At 25.4% G+C, this 23,684-nt stretch overlaps 10 protein-coding genes across 10 annotated transcripts; 4 read left to right on the top strand and 6 right to left on the bottom strand.

The window, feature by feature from the left end:
* Positions 1–290: 290 nt before the first annotated feature.
* On the top strand, positions 291–923 carry SRAE_2000341200 (Suppressor of G2 allele of SKP1 homolog; the record flags this gene model as incomplete). Its single annotated transcript, XM_024654602.1, has 2 exons — positions 291–313; positions 356–923. 2 exons carry the CDS (start codon positions 291–293, stop codon positions 921–923), a joined length of 591 nt encoding a protein of 196 aa, XP_024507957.1.
* A 2,991-nt stretch (positions 924–3,914) lies between these two features.
* SRAE_2000341300 (Polyubiquitin-C) lies at positions 3,915–5,747 on the top strand (the record flags this gene model as incomplete). The annotated part of the gene is made up of 1 exon (XM_024654603.1): positions 3,915–5,747. One exon carries the CDS (start codon positions 3,915–3,917, stop codon positions 5,745–5,747), a length of 1,833 nt encoding a protein of 610 aa, XP_024507958.1.
* Positions 5,748–5,976: 229 nt separating this feature from the next.
* Positions 5,977–6,895, bottom strand: SRAE_2000341400 (Lipase EstA/Esterase EstB family-containing protein; the record flags this gene model as incomplete). The annotated part of the gene is made up of 2 exons (XM_024654604.1): positions 5,977–6,579; positions 6,635–6,895. The coding sequence occupies 2 exons, from the start codon at positions 6,893–6,895 to the stop codon at positions 5,977–5,979; spliced, it is 864 nt and encodes a 287-aa protein (XP_024507959.1).
* A 1,540-nt stretch (positions 6,896–8,435) lies between these two features.
* SRAE_2000341500 (AMP deaminase 2) lies at positions 8,436–11,828 on the top strand (the record flags this gene model as incomplete). The annotated part of the gene is made up of 5 exons (XM_024654605.1): positions 8,436–8,746; positions 8,846–8,893; positions 9,077–9,513; positions 9,763–9,873; positions 10,129–11,828. The coding sequence occupies 5 exons, from the start codon at positions 8,436–8,438 to the stop codon at positions 11,826–11,828; spliced, it is 2,607 nt and encodes an 868-aa protein (XP_024507960.1).
* A 133-nt stretch (positions 11,829–11,961) lies between these two features.
* On the bottom strand, positions 11,962–12,174 carry SRAE_2000341600 (Hypothetical protein; the record flags this gene model as incomplete). Its single annotated transcript, XM_024654606.1, has 1 exon — positions 11,962–12,174. The coding sequence occupies one exon, from the start codon at positions 12,172–12,174 to the stop codon at positions 11,962–11,964; it is 213 nt and encodes a 70-aa protein (XP_024507961.1).
* Positions 12,175–12,525: 351 nt separating this feature from the next.
* Positions 12,526–12,945, bottom strand: SRAE_2000341700 (Enhancer of rudimentary family-containing protein; the record flags this gene model as incomplete). The annotated part of the gene is made up of 1 exon (XM_024654608.1): positions 12,526–12,945. The coding sequence occupies one exon, from the start codon at positions 12,943–12,945 to the stop codon at positions 12,526–12,528; it is 420 nt and encodes a 139-aa protein (XP_024507962.1).
* A 401-nt stretch (positions 12,946–13,346) lies between these two features.
* Positions 13,347–15,258, bottom strand: SRAE_2000341800 (Nuclear hormone receptor, ligand-binding, core domain and Zinc finger, nuclear hormone receptor-type domain and Nuclear hormone receptor, ligand-binding domain and Zinc finger, NHR/GATA-type domain-containing protein; the record flags this gene model as incomplete). Its single annotated transcript, XM_024654609.1, has 4 exons — positions 13,347–14,485; positions 14,526–14,614; positions 14,661–14,751; positions 15,087–15,258. 4 exons carry the CDS (start codon positions 15,256–15,258, stop codon positions 13,347–13,349), a joined length of 1,491 nt encoding a protein of 496 aa, XP_024507963.1.
* A 528-nt stretch (positions 15,259–15,786) lies between these two features.
* SRAE_2000341900 (Pleckstrin homology-like domain-containing protein) lies at positions 15,787–17,327 on the bottom strand (the record flags this gene model as incomplete). The annotated part of the gene is made up of 4 exons (XM_024654610.1): positions 15,787–16,179; positions 16,217–16,761; positions 16,803–16,960; positions 16,999–17,327. 4 exons carry the CDS (start codon positions 17,325–17,327, stop codon positions 15,787–15,789), a joined length of 1,425 nt encoding a protein of 474 aa, XP_024507964.1.
* Positions 17,328–17,812: 485 nt separating this feature from the next.
* SRAE_2000342000 (Small ubiquitin-related modifier 1) lies at positions 17,813–18,173 on the top strand (the record flags this gene model as incomplete). Its single annotated transcript, XM_024654611.1, has 2 exons — positions 17,813–17,920; positions 17,961–18,173. 2 exons carry the CDS (start codon positions 17,813–17,815, stop codon positions 18,171–18,173), a joined length of 321 nt encoding a protein of 106 aa, XP_024507965.1.
* Positions 18,174–18,411: 238 nt separating this feature from the next.
* SRAE_2000342100 (Serine/threonine-protein phosphatase 2A 56 kDa regulatory subunit epsilon) lies at positions 18,412–21,978 on the bottom strand (the record flags this gene model as incomplete). The annotated part of the gene is made up of 5 exons (XM_024654612.1): positions 18,412–19,967; positions 20,411–20,634; positions 20,676–21,628; positions 21,670–21,770; positions 21,816–21,978. The coding sequence occupies 5 exons, from the start codon at positions 21,976–21,978 to the stop codon at positions 18,412–18,414; spliced, it is 2,997 nt and encodes a 998-aa protein (XP_024507966.1).
* Positions 21,979–23,684: the final 1,706 nt, after the last annotated feature.

Here is a 23,684-nt window from a genome sequence, read left to right on the forward strand (position 1 = left end):
TTTTGAAATAATCTAATACAAATTATAAAGTTATTAGTGCTATACAAAATCTAAATTTTTTAAACCAACAATAAAAATAAAAAAGATATTATCTATAATTTCCAAAATATACTCTAAAACAATTAGTTATCTAAAATAAAATTATTTGTTATTTAATTTTAATTGTGGACATATTTCCAAAGTTTCTTTATAGAACCATACTTTTCACATCCTTATTTTTATAACTTTTTTAGTATTTGAAAGTAAAATAAAGAAAAAAATTTTTTGTGAGGTGCCGTAGTCATTTGACAATGGAGATGACGTCTTTGCCAAAGTAAGTTTTAAGACTTTTATTTTATGTATTTATTTTATTTAGATTTGATTGGTATCAAAATGAAAACCTCGTTACGATTACAATTTTGAAACAGGGAACTTCCGTTGTTGATTGTACTTTCTCATATGACTTTGACGATAATAGTCTTATTGTTAAATACAAGGATGAAATAATCTTTGAATCTAAATTGTATGACAAAATAGATTTTTCCAAAACAACTTTGAAATGTACAAGAAGCAGAATTGAAGTAAAATTGGTAAAATTAAATGGTACACATTGGTCGTCATTATCTCCATTACCTGGTCCAGCTCCTATAGTATTCAAGGCAGCCAAGGAAAAACCAGTTGAAGTTAAACCTAAAAAAGAAAGGAATTGGGATGCTATTGAAAAGGAAGTAATAGCAGAAGAGGAGAATGATAGCAAAGATGACATTAATCGCTTATTCCAAAAAATTTATGAAAGTAGCAATGATGATACAAAAAAAGCGATGATAAAATCTTTCTCTGAGTCTAATGGAACTGTTTTGAGTACTAATTGGGATGAAGTTAAAAAGGGAAAAGTTGAAACAAAACCACCAGATGATATGGAGTTTGTTAAATACCCTACATAATTATATTTTTATTTCTACTACCGGTTGATTTTATAAAATATTTTTTTTTGATTTTTTCTTTTTATCTAATAATACCTTGTTCTCTTTTTTAATCATAAATGACGATAAAACCACGTCAACGACAATTTGTACTGTTTAAAAACAAATAAAATTGCATCAGATATTTAATGTACATTTTTCAGAATGTTTAATCTTGCATCTTTGTCAATGTTGTTATTTTGACAATGCTATTTTAAAAACATAGAGATTTCTCTTTGATAATTTTTTATGCTATTATCTATGAGTTTAATGCATGATAAATATTATGTTAAAAAAATGACTTGTATTATTTTAACAATATATGATAATATTAGTAATTGTTTCACCACTGAACTTTTAATGTACTTCCAGAGAAATACTATACGGCGAGATAGCTTTAAAGGTCATAAAAAATATACTATAAAATGAAAACGTACAGCCTCCAAACACTATAAAAACGATATTTTACCATCAACTATTTCATTATATTTCAAAATCCCTGCCATAAATACATCATTCATTCGTAAAATCTTCAGATTTATGAAACGAAGATTTTTTTTTATTCTACATAATGTCTATGTTCTACACTAAGGTATAATTAAAATTTAAAAATATAAGCTATAGTTGACTGTCCTGTAGTTCTAATCAATACAAAGCTTATTTTTAAAAACAAAGTTTTACACTTCTCAACAGATACCTTTTTGTAATTTTCTCTTTCTTTAAACTACGATAAAATTTTTAAATATAAAATTTATCCCATTTGATTATTAATATATTTTAAGCTTTTCCCTTTGTAGTAAAAAACAAAAGTTGAAAGATTATACTTTGTTTGTTACATATTCTACCCTTTATTAGTCACCCAAGTACAAGACAACGTCGTCATCTTTTTTTCTCTATATCTTCTAATACTACTGGAATGATGGAGAAACTACTAGAAAACTGGTGGAACATTCATAAATATGATAAAGCCACTAACGAGTATTAAAATTGTTATTTAATAGATTCACAAATATATAGAAAAATATTGTATGTTCTACTGCATTCTACGGATGTTAAAATTTCCACATTCTATGTTCATGCTCCGCCTATGCAACGACGACAAAGAATATGTAGTGTTGTGCATTTAAATGAAAAGAAATTCATCATACACTTCAAAAATTTATTATAGAATCTCAAACGCCTTATAAAGTAGCCAGATTTCAAAACCTGGCATTTAAGAGTATTTATAGCAATGAATACTATTTTTCTTTAAAATTATCAAACAACTTTTTTGTTACTCTTATTCAGAAATTAAATATTTTACACTACCAATAAACCCATTTTATTTTACATATCCTAAAATAGTTTTATTTTAAAGATTATCCACTTTAAAGTAATTCTTGACTATTCATATTTATACTTGTAGTGCTCGAAATTCAAGGATTCTTTTTTTTTCTATGATTAAGCTATAAATACTTTAGTAATTAGCCTGGCATATCTAATACAAAAAATATTTTTCTAGGAATTATTTTAAAAACTATTCACATATTGAAGATCAATTTTCTTTTTTTTTTAAAAAAAACCATTTTCTTTTCCTTCTGCTAATCAATTATCTTTATCTTAAAAAAAAAAACTTCTTTCCCTTGTCGCCTTGTCATTATAAAAGTTCACATCATTTTTCATTATTTAAAAAAATATATATTTTCTTTACTGTTAACCAAATATCTTTAATGAAGAAAAAAATTCTTCCCTTATCATCTTATCATTACAAAGAAAATATATAATTAAATATTAGTGTATTTTTTATTTCAAAATAATAAAATATTACACATAAATTTTAAAGTTCTTTTTATTGGTACAGTATATACTATATAAAGTCTAGGGAAAAGACTTTCGTGAAACACCTTGTGTATCTATTTGTTGAAAATACCCATATCCATAATTGATATTTACTCAACCTAATTTTTGTGATCACCGTTGATGGATTTAAAACCCCCACCCATAAAAACTAACAATGGACAATATATTGTCGTCAAAACATAATTGTTGGGAAAATGTAGTTTTTCTTGTGCGATATTGTATTTTGTTTATCCTCACCATTTCTTATCGATTTCAAATTTCGACGATAGATGTTGTCATTCATTTTTTTGTTCATAAAATTGTTTTTTTTGATAAATTTAGTTATATTTAACTTCTTAATAATTATTTGTTGATAAATAGCTTTGTTTACATCTCAAAAAAATTTATTTACTGTTTATTATTTCTTAATGTCCATCTAGTTGTATCTTTCCCTTATTTATTGTTATTTTTAACATATTTTCGTATATAATTTCTTTAACATGTTTTCGATGACGGCAGTGTTTATATCGTCTCTTATACCGATATCTGTTGTTCTTAAAAAGAACATATGACCATGTGATAAGAGTAAGATGACGATGACAAATATTTAAATGATGAGTAGTATATATTTTTAATTTTAATCAACAATTTTTACATATAAAAATTTTTGTCTCTTAATATTTTAATACTTTTATATTCTATTCTGTTTTTCTGTTTATATGAGTCTATTGTTTTGAGGTAGACATTAAGATACCTCGTGATAGCCTTTTTGACCCATATGGTCATTTTGAAATTACAGTCTCTAATGTTCATTTAAGTTATCGTACTGCGTTCCTCGTTGTTTTCACTTATATTGATTAGCAGTATTAGTGAGAATTAGTTTATGTTTGTCTTTTTTTTCCTGGTATGGCGCATTTATAAAATACTTTGTTTTGCGGATTATCAAAGTCGATAGATAGTAATTATATATTTTTAGTGAAGTTAGATATTTTTACTAAATTTACAACCAAAAATATATATATTTTTTTAAAGTCATTATTTTGCATATAACTTATTCGTTGTGGTCAATATATATGTCACGTACAATTTTATTTTTATTAATAATTTAGTAAATTTTTTTTTATTTCAGAATTTGTACATTACTAAACTTTAACCATGCAAATTTTCGTTAAGACTTTGACAGGCAAAACTATCACTCTTGAGGTAGAGCCTTCCGACACTATTGACAATGTCAAGTCAAAGATTCAAGACAAAGAAGGAATTCCTCCAGATCAACAGAGATTAATTTTTGCTGGAAAACAACTTGAAGATGGAAGAACTCTTTCTGACTATAATATCCAAAAGGAATCAACTCTCCATTTGGTTCTTCGTCTTCGTGGAGGTATGCAGATTTTTGTTAAGACCTTAACAGGTAAAACTATTACTCTTGAAGTTGAACCATCTGACACTATCGACAACGTCAAATCAAAAATTCAAGATAAGGAAGGAATCCCTCCAGACCAACAAAGATTAATTTTTGCTGGAAAACAACTTGAAGATGGAAGGACTCTTTCTGATTACAACATTCAAAAAGAGTCAACTCTTCACTTAGTTCTTCGTCTTCGTGGAGGTATGCAAATTTTTGTCAAGACTTTAACAGGAAAGACTATTACTCTTGAAGTAGAACCATCCGACACCATTGACAATGTCAAATCAAAAATTCAAGATAAGGAAGGAATTCCACCAGATCAACAAAGATTGATCTTTGCCGGAAAACAACTTGAAGATGGAAGAACTCTCTCTGACTACAATATCCAAAAAGAATCTACTCTTCATTTGGTTCTTCGTCTTCGTGGAGGTATGCAGATTTTTGTTAAGACCTTAACAGGTAAAACTATTACTCTTGAAGTTGAACCATCTGACACTATTGACAACGTTAAGTCAAAGATTCAAGATAAGGAAGGAATTCCTCCAGATCAACAAAGATTAATCTTTGCCGGAAAACAACTTGAAGATGGAAGAACTCTCTCTGACTACAATATCCAAAAGGAGTCAACTCTTCACTTAGTTCTTCGTCTTCGTGGAGGTATGCAGATTTTCGTTAAGACTTTGACTGGAAAGACCATCACTCTCGAGGTAGAACCATCCGACACCATCGACAATGTTAAATCAAAGATTCAAGACAAAGAAGGAATTCCTCCAGATCAACAAAGATTAATTTTTGCTGGAAAACAACTTGAAGATGGAAGAACTCTTTCTGACTATAATATCCAAAAGGAATCAACTCTCCATTTGGTTCTTCGTCTTCGTGGAGGTATGCAGATTTTTGTTAAGACCTTAACAGGTAAAACTATTACTCTTGAAGTTGAACCTTCTGACACCATTGACAATGTCAAATCAAAGATCCAAGATAAGGAAGGAATTCCTCCAGACCAACAAAGATTAATTTTTGCTGGAAAACAACTTGAAGATGGAAGAACTCTCTCTGATTACAATATCCAAAAAGAGTCAACTCTTCACTTAGTTCTTCGTCTTCGTGGAGGTATGCAAATTTTTGTCAAGACTTTAACAGGAAAGACTATTACTCTTGAAGTAGAACCATCCGACACCATCGACAATGTTAAATCAAAGATTCAAGACAAGGAAGGAATTCCTCCAGATCAACAAAGATTGATCTTTGCCGGAAAACAACTTGAAGATGGAAGAACTCTTTCTGACTATAATATCCAAAAGGAATCAACTCTTCATTTGGTTCTTCGTCTTCGTGGAGGTATGCAGATTTTTGTTAAGACCTTAACAGGTAAAACCATTACTCTTGAAGTTGAACCATCTGACACTATTGATAATGTCAAATCAAAGATTCAAGATAAGGAAGGAATCCCTCCAGATCAACAAAGATTAATTTTTGCCGGAAAGCAACTTGAGGATGGAAGAACACTTTCTGATTACAACATTCAAAAAGAGTCAACTCTTCATTTGGTTCTCCGTCTTCGTGGAGGTTCTTTATAAATGATGGCTCATCTAACCATTCACACGGATATTTTAAGCTTATTTTATTGTCGATTTCTAACAAAATTGTAAAATCATTAAAAACATTTATTTACAAAGTACCTTTAAAATATTCTCATGCATTCATGTGAATAGTATGAATTATAATTATTTTTTTATATTGTCATTGAATGGTTATAAATAAAAGTTAATCGACCCTCAGTAAAACTGATACAATTTTTTTTTTCTATTAATCACGATTTAAAAGAGTTATCTGAATTTCTCTGGTTTCATCCATTACCTCATCGTGATTCATTCTACTTTTTTTAATATATCCATCGCCTCCTATAATTGGACTCAGGTATTTCCCACATCCATAACTTCCAACTTTGTCATCATGTATACTAAAAATACTATATATTTTTTCTCCTTCATATCTTTTTTCAGAATTAGTATCTTCCATAAAAGTTGATCCGCAATATAGTCCATTTAATTTGTTACAGGCACTTATTGGAATAGGATAAATACATAATGAAGAACCATAGTTTGCTCCTGCAACACTAATAAATGTATGTATTACATTTTTTAGAGGCAAACCCAAATATTCTCCGGTATCTACACATTTGCCTCCTTTAATGGCTTTTCTAGCTAATGGGGAACCCATTGAATATGCTATTATATCTACTTTGTTATTTGTATATTTGGAGACAGCTATTATAAATTGTCTTATGACTTTAATGTATTCACATCTTGCTGTAACTAAAGTTGCCGGTGTTTTACCCCCATCTCCCCATGTTGTTCCATATACTTCCCATGGTTTATATCCTTTTTCTTTTAATTTATTTATCATTCCCTATAGTAATTATTACATATTTATACACATACATTTTGTATATTGTTTTACTTACTTGGAACCGTTGAAGTTTATTAGAAATACCATGTATAATAATAACAGGTCGTCTATTAATAACATTATCATCATTATTCTTTCCTCCATAACTTGCTTTTTTTCCAAGATCTTCTCTTGTAAAATATTTTAAATAACCTGGATCAAGATTATTCAAAATGTACCTTTGAAAATGATCTGATAATGTAGCATTTGTTAAATATTTCAAAAATATTATAGAAAAAATGATAATAAATAAATTGAAAAAATTTTTGATTCTCATGATATTAGGTTAAGAAAGATATAAATTTAATTAAACACAAATTTTTATTAATTTATATTCTTATATGAATATTCCTCGAAAATCCAGTGTCATTGTTTTATTCATTCAATTAATAGTAGATTTATTTAATTGTTTATTGTAAAAAAAGTTTCCTTTTATGAATAAAGAAATATGATTATTTCGTTAAAACCTGTTTAATTTTAATTCTTATATTGCTTCGTATATTATTTTTATCATACATTAAGAAAAAGAATAAAATACAATTTTAATGTAATTTAGCATCTTTTATTAAAATAGTACAAAAATATGACAAAATATTTGCTAACATTTATATAAACATATTAAAAAGGAAAAAGTTTCTTATCATATAAATATACTGGTAAATATAGATTCAAAGAAGAAGACACATCATTTATTAGTATTTGGAAAATATATACACACGATGCCTAACTTTTTTTATTTTATTTTTTTTAAATTATCATAGATGAAAATTTATTTTTGTTATTTTATAAATGGATAATAGCTTTTTTTTCTTCTTTAAATTCATTTATTCTACACAGACATTTTTTTGCTTTTATATCTTTAACATATATAACAAATAATTATTTAGTTTGCTAAAATTTTTTTTTCCCAATAAATTTATATTATTTTTTAATATGCTAACCAAGCATTAGAATTTAAATTGTATTATTATCTAAATATTAATTCATATGCAAGTAAAAAAAAGTGATGACATAGTTTTTTAAATTTGTTAATATTCAACACCAAATAATTTGTCTAATATAATTGTTTACTTAAATTTATTATATATTATCAATGTCCACGGCAAACTACTATAGAATATTATTCATTGTATTTATTACTAATATATTGTTTACTAAAAACTTTTTTTTTTTGGAAAGAGTCAAAAATATTTAAGTTAGGTCACACTAGAATGAATACACATATGATATCAATAAACAGTATAATTTTCATTGATCTTTTCTTTAAATAAAATTTAAGAAAATACTTAAGCAATGTAAAAAAATATAATGTTAAGCTATATTTAATTTATTTATATCTTTTTCTATATTATTTTTATATAACTAATATAAAAACATACTAATATTTTTTTTTATCATCTTTCTTTAACAAGAAGTGTTGCTTTTTAATTAAATACTAACAATTTCTTCTCTGTTTCCATGACACTTTATTAAATTTCAATACATATATTTTATCACTTGATTATACTACTAACTTTTTATTATTTTATATATAGAATTTTTTACTATTTTTTATCACCTTTTACTTTTTTTTTCTAATAATTAATATTAAATTTGATTTAAAATAGATAAAGTATCATTTATCATTAAAAAAGCAATTTTACGATTCTTTAAGCCTTTTATTTTACTTTTAATCATAACCGTATTATATAATAAAACAGTACTTAATTCTTATCACTTTTTTTTTCTATAAAATATTATATATATCTTCTTATTTTATTATAAATATTTTAAAATATTTAAAAACTTTATTCTAGACTATAAATTTGTTATTAATTATGTCTGATGAAATATCAAAAACTTCAGTAAATTTTTTTAATCCAACTGATGAGACTTGTTCTGATTCATTAACTTTTGACATTGAGGAGAATGAAAAGGATTTAGATAAAATGATTAATAAAAATAAACATTTTGTTAATATAAATGATATTTCATTAAAAAGTGTTGATTCTGAGATATTTGATTCTGGTCCTTTTCAAGCTTCTAATAGTGATGCAAATCATGTTGTATCATCTCCATTTGAAGTACCACATTATCCTATTGAGATTCAGGAAGGAAGAATGCAACGACAAAGAGAAATATCAACAAGGTAAGTTTTCAAAGCCATATAAAAAAAAATTGTTTTTAACTTTTTTTTTTGCATTATTAATAAATAATTTTTAATTAAATAATAACAAAAACATTCCAGTCTCGAGTTTAAAAATAATGATCAAGAAAAGCGACGATTTTCTTTGCAGTGAGTTAATGATATTTATAATTAATATTTGTCTATCTATATGTGTTTTGTAAAAGTTGTTTTATTTTTTAAAATTTTTGCGTGATTGTATGCACTTAAAACCTATTTTACAATTAATTTTTTATTCAAATATATTTTAACATTTAAAAATATTGACATTTTAAACATTAAATTAATATTTAGGGCACGTCTTGAATCATTCAATAGTCATCCTCCAATACATTCTAAAGTGAATGATACACCTCAAAATAAGGAAATTCCATTGAAAAATGAAAAAGAGATAATACCATTTTCTCAGGAAATTATTAAAAATATTAATAATAAGGATTTAAATGAAGAAGAAATGTTACAAATTGAAGATTTACAACATGTTGAAATGCATACATTCCGAGATGCTATTGATGTTAATTATCAAAGAATGGCTATTACTGGAGAAGATATGTCGGGTTTAGTTTTAGAAGATATTGTTAAAGCATCTCAACAAATAATAGAAGCTTTACAATTACGTGCTGAATATATGGAATTAATAGGAAACTACTTTCCAACAACAACAAAAAATTTTATATCTGGTGTATATCCTAAAAATTTACCTAAATGTAGAAGAAAAAATACAGATGCCAGTAAGTTTTATTATTTAATTAAAAATTCGCATAATATAATTTTTTCAATAATCTTATTTTTACAAAAAAATTACAACTTAATATTTATGCTTCAGTACTTTCAATATGTAGGTAAAAGAGTATCGTGTTTTTATACATGTTATTATTTTCTATATAAGCACATTTTAATTTTAACTATAGTATTCACTTTTTCAAGGTTTTTTTTTTTTAATAATATTATTATAATTTTCCATTTTTAAAATTATTTAGTTTCTGTACCTGGAAAGGAGGATAAAAATGATGCTGGATACAGTTCAATATTTCGTCGTGATTCATCAATTGTTAGCCTTAGTTCTTTAAACAAATTATCAATTAATGGAGGTAGTAGTTTTGAAGATTTATGTATCTAATAACTAATATAGAAAATACCAATATTAATCCTGATTTTTTGCTAACCTGCATGATATAAAATATTTATATCAATAGATATTCTGCTAGTTTTTTTTTTCTTTTCACATTAATTTTTTTTTTCTATCCAACATATAAGTTATAACATTTTATGTAGTCTATGCTTAGCACTTCTTATTTTTTTTTTAAAATATTTTATAAATTTATTTATATTTATCATTTTTTTAGTGTCCAGCACTTCTTTTCATCCACCACAACCTCCAGAGGATCATTGGGAATTAAATATTGATGTACCAAAATTTCCTGAAAAATATATATTAAAAAATGATCGTGGAATAACATTAATTTGTGATGAAAATGGAAAACCTGTAGAAAAATTTAGAAAATATTATCTTACAAAAGAAAAATTTTTAAAAGATACAGAAAAAATGGTTGGTCTTATTGTAGATGGACCATTGAAATCATTTTGCTTTAGAAGATTAAGTTACTTACAAAATAAATTTCAACTTCATGTTTTATTAAATGAACTTCGTGAACTTCATGAACAAAAATCTGTTCCACATAGAGATTTTTATAATATAAGAAAAGTTGATACTCATATACATGCTTCAAGTAGTATGAATCAAAAACATTTACTTAGATTTATTAAGAAAAAAATAAAAACTGAAAAAGATGTCGTTGTATTGGTTAAAAATGGTAAACCAGTTACAATGGATGAAGTTTTTAAAAATCTTGGTATTACACCTTATGATTTATCTGTTGATATGCTTGATGTTCATGCTGATAGAAATACTTTTCATAGATTTGATAAATTTAATCATAAATATAATCCTGTTGGTGAAAGTACTTTAAGAGAAATTTTTATTAAAACTGACAATTATGTCAATGGTAAATATTTTGCTGAAGTTTTAAAAGAAGTTTTTACTGATTTAGAAGAATCTAAGTATCAAAATATTGAACCAAGACTTAGTATTTATGGAAGAAATAAAAATGAATGGAGTAAATTAGCTAAATGGGCTATTGAACATGATGTCTGGTCTACAAATTCAAGATTCTTAATTCAAATTCCAAGACTTTATGACATTTATAAAGCTTCTAAAATGATAGATAATTTTGGTGAAATTTTAGATAATATTTTTACACCATTATTCGAAGTTTCAAATGATCCATCATCTAATCCCGATCTTCATAGATTTTTAACTCAAGTTTCAGGTATTGATTCTGTAGATGATGAATCTAAACATGAATATGTTCATTTTGACAAGTCAACACCAGAACCAGCTGAATATAGAGATAGTGAAAATCCACCTTACAATTATTATTTGTATTACATGTATGCTAATATAACTGTTTTAAATGCTTTAAGAAGATCTAGAGGATTAAATACATTTTCATTAAGACCACATTGTGGTGAAGCAGGATCAATTAATCATTTAATTACAGGATTCCTTACATCTGAATCTATTGCACATGGTTTAATGCTTCGAAAAGTTCCTGTTCTTCAATATCTTTTTTATCTTACTCAAATGGGAATTGCTATGTCACCATTGTCAAATAATTCACTTTTTATCCCTTATCACAGAAATCCATTACCTGAATATTTGATGAAAGGACTTAATGTTTCCCTTTCAACTGATGATCCATTGCAATTCCACTTTACAAAAGAAGCTTTGATGGAGGAATATTCAATTGCTGCTCAAGTATGGAAACTATCAACTTGTGACATGTGTGAATTAGCTAGAAATTCTGTTATGCAATCCGGTTTTGAAGATAATGTTAAAATTCATTGGTTGGGACCAAATTATAAAGAAGAAGGAGTATTGGGTAATGATGTTTCAAGAACAAATGTTCCAGATATTAGAGTATCCTTCCGTCATGAAGCATTAGTAGATGAATTATCAAACATCTTCAGTCATCGTCTTGATTAAAAAAATATATTATTGTGTATTTTAATCAACAACGTGTATTATATACATTCATAAAATTTTAATCATGATAACATTTTCATTTATTTTATAAAAAAATTATATTACTTTATAAATTAAAATTGTTATTTCAATATTATTTCTTTTCTTCTTTAGATAGTTGTTCACTACTTTTTTCTGACTTAATACTGTTTACATCTTTACTACGTGGATTAATAAGTTGTGGATTTGACACTTTAATTTCAATTGTCCTTCTACTATTATTATCTTTTTTTTTACAGCAAAATGATTGAGTAATAGAAATAAAAACTATTGTTACTAAAACACTTAAAATAAAACTATTTACCATTTTATAAAGTTAAATATTTTCTGAAAAAAAATTATAAATATATATGCATTTCTTTTTAATTTTTAAAATAAATTAATGTATTCATATTTACTGATTTTCTTTGCTAATTATAATCGCGTAATTTGAATAAGATTAATTTATAAATTTACCATTATTCGAATTTACGATAAGTAACTAAAAAGTCTAAATTATCCGTTGACAATTAAAAAAAATCTTGATAATTAATGACAAATTATTTTTTAATCGTCGTCAATTTATTTTTTCTAGTATTAAATAAATAAAGAAAAGACAAAAGTAATTCACAAATCAACAGAGGAGAAAAATTAATTTCATTAGCAAATTTAGACGATATTAATCAAAATTAATTAATGGTTTTAAATTCTTAAATCGTTCTTCTATTTTTTCATGATCTTGACTTGTAATATAATTTCTAAGATAAATATAAAATTTACACAATATCCATTTTTTATCCATAGTTTTATACTTGTTATGTTCTTCAGAATATGTCATTAAACATGTATTATGCATTTTTCCGACATATTTTAAAATGTTACGAACATTAACTTTAGAATAATTTCTACCTTTTTTTGGAGGTGGTAAATCACCAAAATTTTTATAATCTTCCATAAATTTCTCAAAAACTTCTTCAAGACTATGAAATTCATGATACACACCACAACCAACTTTTTTTGAATTTCCTTGAAATAGAATAATATGTCCATTGGAATAATTCTGCCCAACTTCACACTCAGTAGACATTTCGTTAACCATTTTAAAAATAAAGATACTTCCTTTGACTATAAATAAAAATAATAAAAAAAAGAAAAATAATAAAAATATAGTTTTTGGTAAAAAAAAATGAGATTAATATATTCTAGCACGAAGTATGTTGGAAATAGTAAAATGTAAAATAATAAGGTATTGTCATCAATTTTGCGTTATGACCTTTAAAAAAGACAAAAGTTTTAAGGAAAACGGCGCCAATCTGAAACATTGAAAATTTTGTTAATTTTAATATACTACCGTTTTCTTTCTTGCTAGAGAACCAATATGAATACTTTCTAATTACATCATATCTTTTTTAAGTTATCAAAAAGGAGTTAGAAATTTATTTTATTATTTTATTTATTTATGTAAGCTCAATTGAATTATTAGTTTTTACAATAAAATATCTAGTACATAGCACTGATTTCACATTCTGAAAAACTACAATCAAAGATACCAAAAATTTTAGCTACCAAAAATGTTTCCTTTAATTTTTCACTATATTGTTGAGCATTTTGAAGAAGTTTCATCATTTCAGCTAATCTCCAAGCATAGTTATCAAGTTTTTTATGATGTACATAATAATTATGAAGTTCATTACTAGCAAGTTTAATCATTTTTTCCATAAATAATTTTGTCTCATCTGATAAACCAGGGTTTTTTTTCTCTGACCATATTATTTGTAAAGTTATAAAAGCTATTTCATTTTGGTCTAGTTCCATATTCTGAATAGGTGTATACAAATGTCTAATAAAAAATTCATGTGTTGGTTTAACTAATCGTGACATTTCTTGAGCTGTTTCTGCAGTTATAAGATCTGGTTCAAAGGAGAAATTTTCTAATCTATAAGCTGTGTCACTACTCAAGATAAGTAAGTGACTCTGAGATTGCTTTCCAAAAATCATATTTGATGATATAATTTTTTCAAAAGTTGAGAATAAAGGCCAAAAATGTCTATAGATATACAATTTTTCAGTCAATTCTAGTTGTACAAATTCTGGAAGATGCATTAACAATTCTGCCATAAATGTTAGTGATTTTTGCTTATATTCTAAAAATTGAATTGCTTTAACTGTGTTAACAATTTTTATTTCAGATATATGTTTGAAATTCCACTTTTGAAAGTAATTTTCTATTGCCAGGGCTACTCTTTGAATACAAGTTATTGGTAAATTACCTAACTTTGATGTTCCTAACAATGGCATTTTGAAAGTATTTTTAATATTTTGAACCATTAATCGAAAATCTCCTTCAAGTGGAAGAATAGGATTGTCAAATGATGCATATGGGCATGACTTTGGAGTAGGTGGTATCGAATCATCTATAGACATATATGTAGATTGATGGGAATTTGTCTTCTGCATATTATTTTGGTTATAATCTAAAGTGACGTATTGTTGTTCAAAGTTATTATATGATTTAAATTCAGTATTTCTTATTTCTTCTGTTGTTTCAACAACTTTTGATATTTTATTATTTGTTTTTAATGTCATACCAACTTTAATACAACGCATGTATCTGCAATACCGACATTTTTGAAATTTATCTTTAAATAAATTAATAATTACATTATTTAATTATCTTACCAAAAACAATTTCGCAATTTTTTAATCCTCTTCTACATTTATAATCTAAATTTAAAGTTTTTGTTCTTTTAAAAAAAGCAGCACAACCTCTAGACAAAAAAATAAATTAGTAACTTTACTATTTATTAAACATACCTGCAACTATTTACTTGAAAGTGAACACCATTACTTGGAGCTCCACATATTAAACAAGTGTCATTATAACTTTTACTAGTACTCATTATCACTAAAAGTATAAAATCAATTTATGATTTTAAAAGTATTTTTAATGTTAAAATTACTATAATTGTATATACAACTTATGTCGAAGTCATTCTAATACAACATCTATTAATCTTATCAATTGTAACTGATAGATTATGAAATATGAAATTGTCTTATTATTTTGTTTAAAAATGATAAACTTTTACAGTCATAAAAAGTAAAAAATTCTATTTTTTTTATAAAAAATTATATTAAAAAAATTTTTATTTTTAAATGCTTATTTGTTAAAAAAATATAAAACTAAGAAAATAAAGTATGGAAATTTTAAAATTTTAATAGTTTGAGAATGATTTACACTATCTTCTTTTGATTTTGTATTGTTAGTGGTTGAATGTTCCTGAGAAATAGGTTCAACGGCATCTTCTTCAGTTGGTGCTGATGAAGTCATTGGAGAATGTACCATTTTGTCTGCTTCATGATCAACTGCATTAGATTTTTCTTTATCCATATTATTATGGGCTGATTGCATTAAACTATTACTATTTTTTTCATCACAAAAAGTAGCGGCAATAAAAATAGATACCAAAGCAAAAATTAAAATAACTTTTTTTACCATAAACATTGTAAAGTGGTACTATTGTGTAAAAATTTTACCTTTAAATATTTCATAAATCAATAAATTGAAGATTAATTAAAATTAAATATCATTTGTAGATTCTCCAATATTTATTAATAATTTGACCTCAAAATAACTAGTTATTTTGTACAAAAATCTGATTATAATGAATGTGACAAAACTTACCATTCAAAAATATCTCATAACTAAATGGATATATGGAGCAAATATAGTAATTGTTGTATCTTTAAGCCTACTAACTAGATATATATAATTACATTTTATTTCCAATAAACAATAATAATTACCTTATCATACAAAATATAAAAATTACTTTATTAATTATTTATGGAAAAAAGTACGCAAACAATAAAATTTAGAAAAATTAAAAGAAATTTTACACTATTTATATTATTATTAATAAAAAAATTCTATATAATATTACTTAAGAGGATATCTCATTTCATGATATCTTTCATTAACACTCCAATCAGTTGTGTCGTGAAATGTACTTCGTGTCCCCTCATCTTCTGATTCGTCTTCTTTTATACTTTTTCGTCGTGTTAACATAGCCGAACGAATCAAATGTAGAGGAGATTGAGCAGTAGAAAGACTGTGTGGAGTTGCCATATTTCCATTAATTTTTGAAACACCTCTTAATTGAGGAGCTGAGCGAATCTCAGCTAGTAAATCAGAAGGAATTACTTTTGTTGTTGGAGTCTTGTCATTATTAACTAAAATTCTATTTTCTAAGGGAGGTGGTGGTGGAGGGTTCCTACATGGTCTTGGAACAGTCCTAACAGCCCCCTTTAAAGTAGGTGGTGGTGGCAAAAGCTATAAAATAAAATATACAAGTACTTTATGAACCTACAGATTCCGAAGGACCTAAAGTAAAAGCTTCAGTAGAATTAAAATTTACTTGTTTGATTTCGCTTTTTACTACATGTAAAGTTTCATCGTTACAATTATTTAAAACTAATTTAGTTTGACCATGTCCTTTTAGAATTCCCCTAGGTGTTTCAGGTGGTGATGGAGGTAAATTAATAAGTTCTGGGGTTCTTCTTGAAGTAGGTGTTTTAGGAGAATAAACAGTATAATTAACTACCCGTATTTTTGAATTTGTTTGATCCTTTGCTTGTCTTTTTACATCACAATAAACAGAGTCTTGGTCATTTACTGTAATCTTCCTTTTAATGCCACAACGCTGCCCTCTGTCATATTTAGAAAAATCACCTGATTTATTTTTCCTACTTAAAAGTTTAGATGACATAGGTGTATAAAACTGATTTGAATCATTGTATGAATATTCATTAACTGAATTAACAATTGCGGATTCATTTGACTTTTTCTCGTGTATAACGTTTCCAAGTATTTTCTTTGTATTATCCCAACAGTTTTGAATCCGCTTTACAAGAGCTTAAAAAATATATTTAAAGGATTTGTCACTAGCAACCTACATGGTTTAATTTTTTCAATACCAATTCTACACAACTTTCTTTTAAATTGCAACATATCACCTCTTTCAGCAAAAATCATATCAGCGTAATGAATACCCATTTTTATTGTCAATTTTTTCCGATCACTTCTATGTAATTTAAATAAAAACATATCCAAGCTAAAAAAATGACATAACAAAAATTACTAAAAACTCACAGTTCAATCTCATATAATAATTCAAATGTCGTTATATGATAAATTCTTATAAAATTACATCGATGCATAAAATCTTTAGCAAATACTGCAACACCTCGGAATTCTTCATATCCTAAAAAACCTTTCGAACCACACTTTAAAACACACAAACCAGTTGCAATGGTAAATGTATCTACACCTAACTGATCAAAAAATTTATCATTGTCCTCTTTTGTATGCCATGTTGATGGAACATTTTTTGGTCGTGATAATTTATCAACGTTTGAAATATCACATAAATATCTTCTCCTTCTCGGTGATCGGATATCATCTAAACCCCTACTCAACATGACTTAATTTTCAAAAAAAAATATTGAGTATATAGTTTTCTAAAATAGTTACTAGTAAAATGTTGAACAAAAAAAACTAACGATGATACTATGATTATTTTTTAATATTACGTGATATAAGAAATCTTCTATGATACAAAGTACAAGATATGCGAATAAATTGTATATGAACGACACTATAAAAATTACTTATCTCAAAGTAATATATGTACAGTTTGACCAACTAAAATATTCGTTTTTTATTAATTATCACTAGATTAAATATATTTACTTTTACCATTTATCAAATTCAAATTTGCCGCTTCGCGTTTTGATCTTAAAACGAACAAATAAAGCCTGTTTGGAAAAGTGATTTTAAATGCGATATAATTCGTTTCATTTTAAGGAATTCACTGCAAAATAATTTTTATTTTAAAATTTTTTTCTACAAAAATTAATGAATCAATTTTTAGACTAATTCAAATTGTTTTAGTTTACAACTAAACATGTCAGATAACGATAAAACACCTGATAATTCTGTTGGTAATAATACCGCATCATCAACTGCCGGGGAAAATGAAGATGATTTTATAAGGCTTCGCGTTATGGGACAAGTAAGTTAAAAAAGGTAATTTAAAGTATAACATATTTTAGGCTTCTAATGAAGTTCACTTTAAAGTTAAGAAAACAACAACTATGTCTAAATTAAAAAAAACATACGCCGATCGTATGGGTGTTAGTCCTAACAGTTTACGTTTTTTGTTTGATGGAAAACGTATCGAGAATACGGACACTCCAAAATCTTTAGAGATGGATCAGGATGATGTTATTGAAGTTTATACCGAGCAAGTCGGAGGGTTCTGCTGATCTCGGATTTTTTTTTATTTTTCTCATTTGTACTATATAATTGTAAACTTTGATTAAAAATTAACTTTTTTTTGAGCTTACTTTTGGTAATCTAAATAAAAATTAATTAAGAGTTCCATTTAGTAGTTTACATCAAATTTTTTGTTGATTTTCTTACATGTGATTTTTTATGCAACCAATAAGTAAAAAATTTATTAAGACAAAATAAATAATAAAATAATATTTTCAAAGTCTACTTTTAAGGTTTAGTTGTATTTTTAAATTTTAAAAGTTGTATTGCAGAAAACGCAACTCCTTCAGCCTCAATTTCTCTTGCAAATAAACCTATTTCATCATTTTTTAGTTTTTCATATACAGCGGCATCATCACCTATTAAAAATGTATCGTTGGCTTCCTGTACTTGCAATTCTTTATCTTCATCACTTAAATTGGCATCATTCTTAATTGTCTCTACAATGTAATCCCTTTTTAAAACCCTAACAGTAAGATTGCGATGTTTTTCTGCTTGTGCATGCCTTCTATGAATTAAATTTCTTAGAGCTTGAAGACAATACATATAAAGATAATTAGCAACATGTTTTAGGTTAACTGAGTAAAGATATATTGTTTTAGATGGTGCAAAATCACCTGTTTTTGAAATGTGCCTTAATTCTATAAGACTTTCATTTAATAATAGTGAACATACTTCCTTTGCTTCTTTAGAAGGTATCATAGCATGTCTTTCTATTTGATCTTCTTCAAGATATCCTTTTTTAATTAACAAACAAAAGATCCTGGCTGCTCTATCATCTATTCTTTCTCTAATAAATGCTTGTACGTTTTTAACCAATAATTCTTCAATAGCTTTTTCATAGTCAATTATATACAATCCACCATTACCTTCGCCCATTCTTCTTAAAACACCATTACTTTCTTCACTTAAACACCTTAATAAATCCATACATTCTTTAGATTTTGCATTTGATATACTTGCAGATTTAATAACATCAAAAGCAGATATTGGTTGTGAACAAGCAGCATCCAAATTATTTCTAGTATTACCAATTCTCATTAATGCTGAAATTATCCCAACTGTATCAGGATGAGTTGGAGCAAAAAGTATAAGTAATTGTGTAATTTGTGAATCCCTAACAAGATAATCACAACGAAACCAATTTACAGTCCACAAAATATCACTATCACCATCATCGAATACTTTTTTAATTTTTTTAATACAATTTATACCCTCTACTACAATGCTTTTCTCCTTTCCATCACAAACAATAATTGGACATTCAGAAAGATCTTCATTTTGAACATATGTTGGGTAACCAAGATCATTATTAAGAACCGTTGCTTTCCTCTTGATAACACTTTGCTCTGCTAATTTTCTAAAAACTTTTGAAATATCGCTAATATCACCATCTAATTTTTGTGTTACATTTCTAATACAATCTGACATACTTGTTTGCCCTCGTGTGATTAAAAATTGGACAATTCCAACACCATATTTACCAAAAAAATTTTGAATATCCTTTAATAAACGTGGTACTCTAGCTAAACGAATAATATTTTCAGCAACCATAAAATATGTATTTATTTTTCCAATGGAATATGTTAAAATTTGATGATGATCAAAAATAAGAAGTATTTCTCTAATTTCTCCAATTGTAAGTTGTTTTATCAAAATTTTCTTCAATTCTAAAAGTGTTAGTGGTTCAGAAAGAAGTAAATCCGCGACAAGAACAGATTTAGAACCGAAATGTTCATGAATTAATTCTTTACAAAGAGCAATTTCAGAACTTGTCATATTACCTAAAATATTATTAATAAATTTTTATAAAAAAAAGACTACATTTAAAAAACTATCAAAATAGAAAAAAACAAAAAAAAATTTAAAAAATGTTAACGTTTAAAAATTTCTTGTATACCCTATTCCAACTTTCCACTTAGAACAACCATCTTATTCTAAAATAAGCTGAGTTTTTTAGATTTTTTTTAAATTCAAACAGATAATATAAAACTATGGATGTATTTTTATTTACTAACGATAAGAAAGTTTATTTATGTAAATGAAAAATGGTTATTTTAAATATGTGTATACAAATTTTATTAGACCCATTGATTATGGAACACGAATTTGTATGAAAATTTCAGAAAAAGGCATTATTGAACACACAAATATAATACAGATACAATACATATATAAAAAAAAGTATTTATATGAGACCAAAAATAAAACTCATTCTACAAAGTACCGTCATTTGAAGATTTTGAGTCATCTTGTAGACCAGCATAAATATGATAGTAAGGATTTTCTTTCGCTAATCTTTCAACTTTTTTCCACATTTTTTCTTTATTTTTTTGTTGTTCCTCTTGTCGTTGAAGTTCTTTATTGAAGTTTTCAGTACATTCATTTACTAAACATTGATTAGCTGTCATAAAAACCTTCATCGCGTTATATATTAAACCACCAATTGTTCTAAAATAATAATCTAACTTATCTTTTAAATTATAACTTACTTGTTCCAATGAGTTTTACTTGTTTTATAGAGAGCAGGGAAAACAATTGGAATCAAAGTTGAGGCATATTCTGTAATAAGGTTCATAACATACTCATTATTAAAAAAAAACAGTGCTCTTTCAGAAACTTGAAAGTGAGGAGATGACACTGACTTTGCTAATTGTTGACATAATGGTATCATAACACTTTCAAAATGTTTACTTTCCATAACATCCAATACCTCTTCAATTTCATTTAAAAACATTATTTCTTTTGAACTATTATTTTTTGGCCAATATCTCAATAAATTAAGGATAATCTGTTCAGACAAACTTGGGTCTTTTTCTACAAATTGCACCACACAATATGAGAGTGGTATTTGATAAAGGGATAAACATTTGGGCTTGTGTAATGGCATAAGGACACGAAACAAAAAACATTTGTGCTCACTTTTCAATGGTAAAGCAAATCCATTTATTATACTTCCCAATATTTCTAATAACTCTCCTATTCCATTATGTCTTTCGGTTTCATAAATAAATGTATAAAAAATATTATTTATGTGTTTTCTTAATGTTGTTCTAAGAGGAAGAAACTTTGCATAAATACGATGAATTGTTGATTTTAAAATATCTCTTTCTCTTGGATCTTCACTATCAAAAAGATCCAGTATTTTGACAGCAAACATATCACGTTCCATAAAAGGTTTAGCCACTGGAGCTTTAAAATCAGTAGATCCAATAGCTCTAAGAAATATCTCATACACAAGTTGAAGATGGGGCCACGAAGGATCTGTCTGAGGTTCATCTTCTTCTGGATCAAATTCTCCACTGGGACCAACTGTTGGAGGTGATAGAACTCTAAAAACATTTTCTGCAAACATTTTTGTTAAAGCATCCCATAATTCTGGTGTTTGTTCAAAACCAGGATGTGAAAAAATTTCAACTAATTCCAGTAATTTTCCTCGTTTTCTCTGAAAAAAAAAGATAATTTAAAAAAAAAATAGAAACTAACTTCTATCTCTTCTAAATTAATATCATTAGTGAAGTCACAAACTTTACAACATTCATTGAGCATTTGAATGATATACTTTTCTGTTATAGGTTCATCATCATCTGAAAATATGATTTAATATAATAAAATAATAAAAATAAACTAACCATTATCTGCTTGAGATGATGTAGAAGCTGAAGAAGCATTATGACTAAAAGAATTTAATTTTTCTAATTCTGTATTTTTATTAACATCACTTGAGTCTTCCTGAGTTTTATTATCTGCATCATTATCTTCCCTCAATTTTTTATCCTCAATCTGACTATTCATTTAAAAACTATAAAAAAAAAGAAACATTTATGTAGATGAATAAAATCTCTCGAATTAGAAAATGAAAAGAAAAATATGATACATTTTAAAACATTCTTTACACGATTACCAAGCCGCCCCTACTAATAAAGTGGAGTTTTATGTACTCTTAATACATTCACACTACAGCCATAGACTTTGGCAAAAATAAGAGAGAAGAAACGATTGAGAGGTTTGTTAAAAAGATGATGGATGCCATATATAATTAATTTAATAATTAAAATTATGGTCCTACTTAGTTTTTAAACTTTTAAACTATTTTAATAACTATTTTCTAAATTAAAATATTTAAAAAAAAAATTAGAAAAAGAAAATGTTAAATTTACATTTTCTATACTTTTAAATTAGACAGACTAAAAATGATATTCCAAAGTAAACATATTAATTTTTTTTTCAAAAATTCTTTTACTTTATTTAAAATATAATAAAATTACAAAATAAATTTATCTAAAAATTTTTGTTTTTTTTTTATTTTTTAAAAATAACATATACTTTTGTTAAAATTTATGTTATCATTAAAATAAATATATTTTTCTAAATATTATAATTTTAATAAATTTTGAATTTAAAAATAACAAATTATAGTAGTAATGTAAAAATATTACAATAAAAAGTTATATATATAATACATTTTGAAAAAATAATGATGATATGTTTGAAAAAAAAGACAATAAAGTTGAAAATAAATAATTGTATAAGATAAATATAAATAATTTTATTTATTGTATGGATTTAGAATAATTTTTTTTAATTATTAACGTTTATTTTTATTAAAGTATATTAGTTACATTTTAATAAATCTTAAAATGCTATAATATAAAATGAATAATAAATTAGGTGAATTAAATATTTAAATTAAACATTTTTCTAAATTTATATTATATTTTTAAATGATAAATTAAAAATGAATACAAATATAATAGAAAAATACTGAGACATATACTTATTTGATAATAAATTTGAAAAAGAGATGTGAATTATTACTTAATGTTAATATATATAAATAATATAAGAAAGTAATTATCATAATTATGATAAAAACTATTATATATAATATAGCAAAAAAAAATTTTTGTGAAAACTTTTTTTTAACTTAATAAAATGACAATTTGCAAGATCATAAATACTTACTTAAAATATACGAAAAAAAAATTGTAATAATATGTCAAATAAATTTATAATAATTAACTTTACATTAATTATTGTTTCTAAAAAAATTATATATTAATATATTTAACGTATATATTTTTTAATAGTTTTCTATTTCATATATCTTTAGTAATAAAATTGTTTTTAATTAATATCTTAAATCTTCTAATATTTATTAAATCAAAAAAGAAAAAGATTATTAAGCAAATACATTACTTATCATTATCATTATTGTCATTTCAGGATAGATTAAATTTTAAAAAGCTTAATTTTTGAACATTAAAAAATATAAAAGAAATTAAATATTATTTCAATTATTTATATTTATCTAGCTATTTTTTTTAATTTTAATTATGTCATTAGAATGTTTTATGTGTTTTTAACAAATTTTTTTTCTCATAATTTATTAAATAAAAAATATTATAAACTTTATTTTAAATTTTCTTAACAATGACATTATATGATTTTATAAAAATACTTTTTTTTAACACATTCTTTGTCAAAATAAACTAAATAAA

This window comes from Strongyloides ratti, assembly GCF_001040885.1.
Source record: "Strongyloides ratti genome assembly S_ratti_ED321, chromosome : 2".
Classification (NCBI taxonomy): Eukaryota; Metazoa; Nematoda; class Chromadorea; order Rhabditida; family Strongyloididae; genus Strongyloides; species Strongyloides ratti.